Below are 10,475 nucleotides of genomic sequence, written 5' to 3'. Positions count from 1 at the left end.
CTCTCTCTCTCTCTCTCTCTCTCTTTCTCTCCCTCTGTTTCTTTCTTTCTTTCTTTCTTTCTTTCTTTCTTTCTTTCTCTCTCTTTTATAGAAAGACAAATTGACCTTTGGGGATAGTTTGGGGTTGGGGTCATTACAATTTCATACGCATGCGGTTGAGAAACTTGTATCAGCAAATAGAAAGATTGAGCTTGCTGCTCTTACGTCTTTGGTTTCATTTCTCTCAAATGAATAAATGATAATTACCATTGAAAAGTTATAAGAATTGACCTAATCCACGTTTTACCAAACGATGGATACTAGATTAAGATCCGCACCTTGCGCGGAATAAAAATTATATATAAAAATTATTTTATGTATTATATGTTCTTACATATTATGAAATAATAAATATATATTGAATAATTAAAAGTCAGTAACTATTACATATATAATTAAATTGGTGCGAACGTATAAATTAATTTTATTAATCCAAACAATTTTTTTAAAAAATTTGATAGGATATGTAATTAAATTTAAATGATATTGACATATATAGTATATTTTTAATATTAATGTCTATATTTTTTTTTTTAAATGATGCTTTCTACTCATATATTTTTAAAGTTGAGTTCTAAATTAAACTAGAGTTCCAATAGTATGCTACTAAATCAATGACCAAAGTGGCTACAAGAATATTTTGAGCTCGAAGCTTTCTACAAGATCATTTATAACAGCGAGTCAGCGACGCCTGCAACATTAGTTGTCACAATTTCACTGATAAAAAGGTAAAAGCTAGGAACCTTGAAAGCTACTAATAAAGCATACTCAAAATGTTTTTTTTTTCTTCTTCTTTTTGGGTCAACACTCAAAATTTTTTATGAAAAACTATTGGGACACAAGTCTCTCCATCTCTCGCGTGTCGCAGTCGCCGTTAAAGCAAAAAGTCCATGCACATCTACGAACCAAAGAACAAATAATTGTAAAGAAATATTACGCTTCGTTGCATAATTAACTACTAGTGGTTAAAATACCAAAATATTTCTGACGCAAAGAAAAGCGAAACCAATAAACATATTTATTGTCAATATAATAACCTTCTTATTCTTTTTTTTTTAAACACAGTCAATATAATAACCTTCATAGGTGTATTTCTTCCGCTAGTTAATCTAACTTTTACACAAAATAATTTTCTTATACAACTTTTTAATAAATGATTATCATGGTTGTTGTTTATATATAACCATCATCAAAATTAATATTTATATGCATAAAAAATCTTCACAAATATCATATCTGTTTGTTAAGATTATAGCTTTCCATTAAAAAATAATTACAAAGACAACGGATATTGTGTCTTGGGTTGAAATTTTGATAAATATAATAGTTAAAATGACTATGGTGCTAATTTTTGTACACAGACATTGTTTTCATTTCCTGTTTGATTGAAGAAGTAGCTGATTGCTGATATTCGTTGGTTAAAAAAATCCAATAGAATTCCATGGATCCTTCTGTAGTGGATTAATAAGCATGTCAATCCCTAAACAGCTAATCCTATATCTATGGTCCTTTAAAATAACATTAAAGATTCTCAATTGCTCGATTAAGACACTAATCACCGCCACAATCTTTACGATTAAAACATTCAATGATAGAACACAACGTGGACGGTCCAGGAAACACTCACATGCAGTAAAAATTAGATATACTTTCCATAAATATAGATATGAATCATAATTAAATATGTTGTTCACTCAACGGTTTTTTGCTGATTCATTTGTATCTCTCGAGGTCCAACCTGTCTCTTTGGTTTCTTCTGCATTCCGAAACACGATTAGAGCTTTAAGCACATGGTTAGCAACTAAACAAATCTTTTTATTAGCTCCTTAATTTAAGATTATAAATTTCCATAAATAGTATTCGGAAACGTGGCATGTCTATCAACTCCACAGGCGCCCCTAAAGACAGCTAAAAGAGGAGGTTTTTCTAGATTGCTCTTGGGTTTGATCCTAGATTTGTGGGGGTGTTATCTTTAAATGTATTATTATAAGAGAATTCTCATTATCAGTCTTAATTTATTGATATAATCTTTCTATATTTTCTCTCGCAGCTTTAAACACGATCTTGTATGATTTCCATGGTGGTCCAAGGTAATACTTGGCACAACATCAAGCATGATGTTAAAAAATTAGTAAAGCTTACCAAAGCACTAATACATCAATATGTATAATATTAGCTGCTGAAAATTAAATTATATATTTTCCCGACATTAATCAATTAGGTAAGATTTATATAGCTCTTAGTACATAACTACAATAAATAGTTAAATACCCAAAGGTTAATCAATTCAACATATTGAAATACGTATCTTGTTTAACATTCTACCAGACTTTTAGTGAAGTTTAGAATCTCAAGTACTTATAACCAATAGATGTAATTTGACTTGCTGAGTCTACTAACTATTCTCCTACGTCCTAATCAACAAATGATAGTTTCCTTCAAATTAACAATGTGATTGATAATTTTCATGCAACTCTTTTTCGAGATTGTAGGTAGGATGATTAGGTTAAATAGACTACATTAGTTTAATAGTACGCTTTCAAACACGTCAAAAGACACCATCGGATTAGCCGATTAAGAAAGCAACCATCATATCAATTATAATTGCAATTATATATATAGTTTTGTATATTGACGAACTATGCACTCATTCACATGCATAAATATGTTTATCCATCGAGAGATCAAAAACATATATCTGTGCTAGTTTCTATAAAACAAAACTAAGGAAAAAAAAAACGTCTCAATCTATCAAATAATGGCTCAGATATATTGTGTATATATGGAGTGAATAAAAATGGATGCAGCAAAACGAAAGACCCAACTGAGAATGACACAAATCAATGGGCAAAAAGATGTAAATATTCTTTTTAATTTCTGTTTTTGAAATCAACCTGGAAATCACACACGCATGTGAGTAATGGATGTTTTTTGTAACTTATGTGAGCACTGAGCAGTGAATGTTTTATAAATAAATTGAGAAGAATTTGAAAAATATTACGCACACAAATAAAAAGTCTATACGGGGAATATTTATGCTAACTGTAAAATTATTTCACACACGTAGTTTGGATGCTTCTTTCGATTCACACTAGGGAGAGAAAATTCAAACTAATCCGAATAAAAATACATGGCAAATGCAGAAGAAGTGAAACACCACAAACCTAAATTGCTCTATCCTAAAGTATAAATTATTTATTACACATGCTAGTTAGTTTCCATCACTATTTTAAGGTAGCAACAACAATGATTAAACACATTCAAAATTGTTATTTGTAGTTGGTTAATTAATCATATACAAAGGAAAAAAAAAAACATTGACAAACCCAAACATTGACAAAAAGTCAAAAACCATATTAAAGGCTTATATTATTATCATAAACGGGGTAACAACTATAGAAAGCCCAATAAACAGTCTTAGTCATTAGACTCGTGTATGAAACCGACGACCTTCGCCTAATATGCAGTGAACCTAAGGCTTCTATTATAACGTAAACGGGCTAATAACTATAAAGCCCAGTAAAAGGTCTTAGTCAGCTCGTGTATGAAACCGAGCCCAACTTAAATATTGACCGTAAGATATACGGCGCCGTTATGGTTGACTTGACTTAGTCAAGTTGACTATGATTCTGTGAGCTGTTTAACTCTTCGCTTAATTTCAGGTGATTTATTTATTTATTTATTTCTTAATTAATCGTTTGTCGGAAAATTTGGGAATGGGGAAAGGTGGCGGATGCGTTCCGAGCAAGAAGAAGAAGCCGTCGTCTCTCGCCACCGCCGGAGACGATCACGGAACCGAGTACGAAGACGCCGTCAACGCTCCGCTCCCGACCGAGAACGATCAAACGACGGCGACGACGGGAGCAACGACGCCGGCGATCACGGCCAGGACCGTCTCTCCGCCGCTGAAGATCTTCGTGGTGTTCTACTCGATGTACGGACACGTGGAGAGCTTGGCGAGGAGGATGAAGAAGGGAGCGGACGGCGTGGAAGGAGTGGAGGCGAGGCTGTACAGAGTGCCGGAGACGCTTTCCGAGGAGGTCGTCGAGCAGATGAAGGCGCCGGGGAGGGATACGGGGGTTCCGGAGATCACGTCGGGGGAGCTGGCGGAGGCGGATGGGTTTCTGTTCGGGTTTCCGACGAGGTACGGGTGTATGGCGGCGCAGATGAAGGCTTTCTTTGACTCGACGGGGCAGCTGTGGAAGGAGCAGACGCTCGCCGGGAAGCCTGCCGGGTTCTTTGTGAGTACGGGGACTCAAGGAGGTGGACAAGAGACCACTGCGTAAGCTTCTTTTGGTTGTTTCCTTTACTACTGCTTGCATTGGTTTGAAAAACTGAAAATAGTTGTCAATATCAAAGCTTTGTCTTTTTGAAATAAATGGAGTTAATAGCATAAAAAACATGAACTTTATGTTTTGCCTGAAAAAGTTGTTCTGGTCAGAGACTTTATCTAAGTACAGTTTAGTTTTACAGCCTATGGTTGGAATAGCTTGCTTTTGATTGGTTGCTTTCTTAATTACACCGTTTGTTTCAACGGAATCTAGTAGATTGTATAGTTTCAGAACTCAATTTGATTTGCCTACATTTGTGAGTCGGCATCTGGCCACCATTGAATAGGATAGAATTGTTAAATGAAGTTTATTAGAATTTAGAAATGAGTCTCACTTTCTTAGTACCAAATTGCTAATTTTCTAGGCATGAGGAGTGTTGTTGCTTCCTGTAAATTGATAGGTTCTTCAATATTTTTTTTTTAATTATTTGCACTCACTTACAAGATCCCTTCAGCTGATTTGCTCCCAAGTTCTATGCACTGCTTTTTTGTTTTGTCACTTTGTTTCTGTGATAGTTTGGTTGCTTTTCACAAAATATCTTTGAAATTCCCTCTTTGACTGATGCCCTAACACAGCAAATACAGAGAAGCATGTAACGATACATTACATATGGTTTTGCGCATCTTAACTAGTGTACTGTGTTTTTTAGAGTTCAATAGTATCTGAAAACCTGCTGATTCCATGTGGTGTTTATTTGCAGATGGACAGCAATCACACAGCTGGTGCACCACGGGATGCTATTCGTCCCAATAGGCTACACATTTGGAGCAGGAATGTTCAAGATGGACTCAATACGAGGAGGTTCACCTTATGGAGCGGGTGTATTCGCTGGTGATGGATCAAGAGAAGCTACGGAAACAGAACTAGCTCTTGCTGAACATCAAGGAAACTACATGGCTACAATAGTCAAGAGACTTGGCCAACCTTAAAAACAAAACAAAAAAGTCCCATATGATTACTTCTTTATTTTTCTCCTCTTTTATTCAATTTCTCAAGCTAAATAATCATATAAAAATATTCCATTTTCATCATTATTGTCTCTTGATTATATTGTGAGCACTTTTATCAAAACAAAAAATATATAAAAAAACATATTTGTAAAATTTTAATAGCTAAAACGTAGGGAAAAAAATATACAGTTTGATTTTTAATATGCGTCAGCCATTTGGATTCTCCTAAGAAGACGTGAAAGCTGTTTATAAGTACTTTATAATCCATCTCTCAAGTCAAACCACCTCTACATCTGTGTGATTGGGACATTGAACATCTGAACAGAACCGAACACCATCATGTCTGAGATTCTTTCTTCCTTGAGGTCACTAATGGCCTCTCACTCTCCTCCTCTTGATGCTTTAGTTGTTCCTTCCGAAGACTATCACCAGGTTTCATGATCTGATCTTTGAATTTATGTTTTAGTAGATTTGATTCAACAAAGTTTCGATTATTTGATTTAATCTGATCGTGTTTTTATCTGAGTTCTAGAGCGAGTATGTTTCTGCTCGGGACAAACGTCGCGAGTTCGTGTCTGGATTCACTGGAAGTGCAGGTGTGTGTGTTCTGTTTTTTTTTTTTTTTCTGTAATCTCATAAATCGTTAATTGAATCTTTGATCGTTAATCACACATATAATTGATTAATAGGTTTGGCACTAATCACGAAAAACGAAGCAAGGCTTTGGACTGATGGACGCTACTTCTTGCAAGCAACGCAACAGCTTAGCAACGAGTGGACACTAATGCGTATGGGAGAAGATCCTCTCGTTGAAGTTTGGATGTCTGATGTAAGCAACTCATCACACGCTCAATAAGATGTTTCTTTAATTTTGTTCTTCTTTTAATTGAATTTTTTTGTTTTGGTTTTGGACAAATGTAGAATCTATCCGAAGAAGCAAACATTGGTGTTGATCCATGGTGTGTCTCCGTAGACACTGCTAACAGATGGAACAAGTCCTTTGCCAAGAAGTATCAGAAGCTCGTTCCGACAACAACTGATCTTGTCGACGAGGTTTGGCAAAACCGCCCACCTTCTCAGACGAGCCCCCTCGTCGTTCATCCCTTGGAGTTTGCTGGCCGTTCTGTTCCCGATAAACTCGAAGAGCTGAGGTCAAAGCTCAAGCAAGAGAATGCGCGTGGTTATGTCATCGCTGCTCTCGACGAGGTTGCTTGGCTCTACAATATCCGTGGAACCGATGTTGCTTACTGTCCCGTTGCTCACGCCTTTGCTATTGTTACAACCGACTCTGCTTTCCTCTATGTGGACACAAAGAAAGTATCTGATGAGGCGAGTGAGTACTTCAAAGGGCTTGGAGTAGAGGTCAGAGAGTACACAGATGTGATCTCGGATGTGGCATTGCTTGCTTCTGATAGACTATTTTCGTCATTCTCCTCTAAAAGTACAAAGGACATGGAGATTGATTCTGATTGGGTATGGGTGGACCCTGCTAAGTGCTGCTATGCACTTTATTCAAAATTGGATGCTGATAAGGTCCTCTTGCAACCATCTCCGTTATCACTCCCTAAAGCCTTAAAGGTAATAATGAATACTTGACTTCTTAAATGTGTTACGGGCCGACCCTGAGATAAGGGTCTAAAATATTTTTGTATACAAATTTAATGTCATATATATATATATATAATGTTTTCAAAAAATTTGGGGGCATGAGGCGAATGTTTCAATCCCATGACCGGCCCTGGTTCTATCTATTAATATATTGCTTCTGCTCTTTTATGCGTAGAACCCTGTTGAGCTAGAAGGGCTCAAGAAGGCACATGTGCGTGATGGTGCAGCTGTTGTCCAGTACCTTGTCTGGCTAGATCAACAGATGCAGGAGCTATATGGAGCATCTGGATACTTTATGGAAGCAGAGTCTAACAAGAAGAAACCAACTAGTGAGACCGCTAAGCTTACCGAATTGAATGTGAGCGATAAGCTTGAAAGTCTCCGAGCTGCCAAAGAGGTAATGTTTTTTTACATATTAATATCATTTAGTGTGAAAGTATCTTAATGTATAAACTGTTCATGGGTTGCAGCATTTTAGGGGATTAAGCTTTCCTACTATATCATCTGTCGGTTCAAACGCTGCTATTATTCATTATTCACCAGAGCCAGAAACTTGTGCCGAGATGGACCCAGACAAAATCTACTTGTGTGATTCAGGAGCACAGGTTTATATCACATGATTGAGTAAATAATATAAGCTTCTCTTAATTGCTCTAACATACTCATTTTTATTGATGTTTTTTTGAGCGAAGTATCTGGATGGAACAACTGATATAACACGAACGGTTCACTTTGGAAAGCCTTCAGCTCATGAAAAGGACTGCTACACTGCGGTGTGTACTTTATGAAGATAACGTTCTTATCTATTTGGGATAACTCAACTTTCTAATATATGTTTAATGGGATATATCTTAGGTGCTGAAGGGTCATATTGCACTCGGAAATGCTCGGTTTCCTAGAGGAACAAGCGGTAAGTCTATGATTACAAATCACTGTTATTTGACTATTGAACATGTTATATATTTCTAATTGGCTATTAATCTGAAATTACAGGGTATACACTTGATATTCTTGCTAGAGCTCCTTTGTGGAAGTATGGTTTGGATTATCGACATGGTACTGGTCATGGTGTCGGCTCTTACCTTTTCGTCCATGAAGGCAAGTGATTAGAACCCTCTTTTCTTATATTGTATCTTAATAATAACTATTTTAAGTTGTAAATATCAACTAACTTTCTGTGAAAATCGTGTGTTGGGATGATTATTCCAGGACCTCACCAAATTAGTTTCAGACCTCATGCTAGGAATGTTCCTCTTCAAGCTTCCATGACTGTTACTGATGGTTTGTCTTCAACAAAATCTCGTTATTGATCTTCATCTTTTAATTAACCTCATATTCTATAAAAAAAAACACTTTGGTTTTATTTTATAATCTTTTGCAGAACCTGGTTATTATGAAGATGGGAACTTTGGTATTAGGCTAGAGAATGTTCTTGTTGTCAATGATGCTGAAACAGAATTTAACTTTGGCGACAAGGGTTACTTGCAGTTCGAGCATATCACTTGGGTACTTACTTACTTACTTTCCTGTTATCAACATGCATATCTGAGTAACTATCTCTCTTTCTCTCTGGCTAGGCACCCTATCAAGTGAAACTTATCAATCTAGAGCAGTTGACACAAGAAGAGATCGAATGGTTAAACACTTACCATTTGAAATGCAAGGACATTTTGGCTCCGTTCATGAACCAGGCCGAAATGGAATGGCTCAAAAAAGCTACTGAACCTGTAAGTGTACTGGTTTGAATCAACAGATGTCTCTCTTCATTAAATGTTTATCAATGTCTTATTCATTCTCTATTCAGACAAAGATTATTTGCCTTAATTTTCTGACATTCACAAAATAAAAGGCTTCATATTTCTTGAACACATGTCTTGGCTCATATTGAAACATATGTTTATTGCTTTGTTATTAGAAAATATTGATTTATTTGCTAATTAGTTTTGAGTGAATTAATCAGCCTGAGGCGTTGAGAGCTTCATAACAGCTTCCTCTGCTGTCTTCATCTTCAGTTCCTTAACATTCTCCCTCAACTCTGTTCCTCAACCTACATCCTTGGTCCGGTCTAAAAAGCCTTCAGGTAAGTAGTCTATCGGTTCTGTCTGATTCGTGGCTTTGTCAAACATTGACGTAGACGGGTCGGGTCGTTTTCAGCAGCTGGTCTGACCACCCAAACAAACCTATATGACCAGAATGGGTGGTTGTAACGATGAGCCAGCGAAGGTATTAAAAGCTGATGCTTATAGGTTGACTGGCGAGTTACCTGCATTAAAACAGCATATGCTTCTCAAAACACATTCTTCACAAGTATTGTCTCAAAACATAAACGTTTATTAATAATGTCTCAAAACACATTATTAATGGGTCGAGCCTCGTTTAAAATTGTGATAATGTCTCGGTCTCGTTTACAACAACAAGACGTTTACTAATAATATTTCAAAACACATTCTTAAATGTTTACAAGGAACATATTCTTAGACCATCATGTATCACTACTAATAAGGTCGTTTACAAGCAAAAAAACTTTACTACTAATTTCTCAAAACACATTCAACAAGAGAAATAAATTGTATCACTACTCTTTCAAAAACACAAAAGAAGGACGTGTGGATATCTGCTTTGAGCTTTGAAGACTAGAAAGTCTTGAATTCAAATTTTAATAGTGAACTTAATTTTAACATGATCACCAAAATCTACACAAGAGTCAAACATGAATTCTAAACTGATATATGAAAAGCAAAAAACAAAACTGAAAACTGAGTGATAGTTTACCTCTCGATGGTCCATGAATGGCTCTAGCGAGAATGTATTCAGATGCGTGGAAGACGATTACCGGAGGCAGCAACATTTGTGTTAACTGCCTGAATCCAGTGTCACTAAAGATGAGTTACAAGGTTTAACTCAGACCAGAAGACGAGTTACTTGTCATCATGGTACCACCAATCCGTCTCCTTAGGAGACATCCCGCGCTGTCATTGCTGGTTAAAAAGGTCTGCCAAAAAACAACCCAAACAGATTTATATTATTTTCCAAAGGATAACCAAATTTAAACTGAAATGCAAAGAGGAGAGAGACATGAACTCAAGCTACAAAGCAAGTACAAAATCATGAATCTAACATGAGCTATGCGTGTTACCAGCTCAAAGGCATAAGCTACGATATTTGAAAAAAAAAAGATTATGATTTTGCAAAAGCATAAACAAGTGCAAGGAATCCTATCCTAAACTTTGAGCAACAGACAAAGTGAGAACAATGGATACAATAAAAAAAATTCTAAATTACACAACCATACAATTAATCCAATCCAAACGATACAATTACATACTTAATAGTTTTCTAGAGCTTAAACCCAAAATAACGAGGATCTGAGACATACCCACTTGAAATTGACGGTAAATGAGAGAAATCTATTCGTCCACGTTTGGTATTGTGTATGACCTTCCTTGGTGTCGTGATGGCTCAGCCATTTATGAGAAACGTAAAGAAGTTTGAAGCCAATGTTTTGTGAATGAGGAGAAAACTATTCGTAGTAGTGTTATTTATAGAG

General features: G+C 36.1%; 2 protein-coding genes across 5 annotated transcripts; both read left to right on the top strand.

Annotated features, from left to right (window-relative positions):
* The first annotated feature begins 3,714 nt into the window (after positions 1-3,714).
* On the top strand, positions 3,715-5,457 carry LOC106345011 (probable NAD(P)H dehydrogenase (quinone) FQR1-like 2). Its single transcript, XM_013784290.1, has 2 exons — positions 3,715-4,321; positions 5,071-5,457. The coding sequence occupies exons 1-2, from the start codon at positions 3,756-3,758 to the stop codon at positions 5,297-5,299; spliced, it is 795 nt and encodes a 264-aa protein (XP_013639744.1). The 5' UTR covers positions 3,715-3,755; the 3' UTR covers positions 5,300-5,457.
* Positions 5,458-5,621: 164 nt separating this feature from the next.
* Positions 5,622-9,293, top strand: LOC106293166 (probable Xaa-Pro aminopeptidase P). Of its 4 annotated transcripts, none has more exons than XR_001260386.1 (14): positions 5,622-5,752; positions 5,853-5,916; positions 6,010-6,149; positions 6,242-6,898; positions 7,104-7,325; positions 7,399-7,533; positions 7,621-7,701; positions 7,784-7,838; positions 7,922-8,026; positions 8,138-8,209; positions 8,310-8,434; positions 8,506-8,655; positions 8,889-9,008; positions 9,086-9,293. XR_001260386.1 is itself a non-coding variant. In XM_013728842.1 (13 exons), the coding sequence occupies exons 1-13, from the start codon at positions 5,660-5,662 to the stop codon at positions 8,910-8,912; spliced, it is 1,923 nt and encodes a 640-aa protein (XP_013584296.1). In that variant the 5' UTR covers positions 5,622-5,659; the 3' UTR covers positions 8,913-9,293. The 4 variants fall into 4 exon arrangements, 2 of the variants coding, with proteins under 2 accessions (XP_013584296.1, XP_013584304.1); XR_001260390.1 differs by having other exon boundaries at positions 9,083-9,293; XM_013728842.1 differs by having other exon boundaries at positions 8,889-9,293.
* The last annotated feature ends 1,182 nt before the right edge of the window (positions 9,294-10,475 follow it).

This window comes from Brassica oleracea, chromosome C1 (genome assembly GCF_000695525.1).
Source record: "Brassica oleracea var. oleracea cultivar TO1000 chromosome C1, BOL, whole genome shotgun sequence".
Taxonomy (NCBI): Eukaryota; Viridiplantae; Streptophyta; class Magnoliopsida; order Brassicales; family Brassicaceae; genus Brassica; species Brassica oleracea.
The sequence above is the reverse complement of the archived record's forward strand: the minus strand, read 5'-3'. Positions and strand labels throughout refer to the sequence as shown.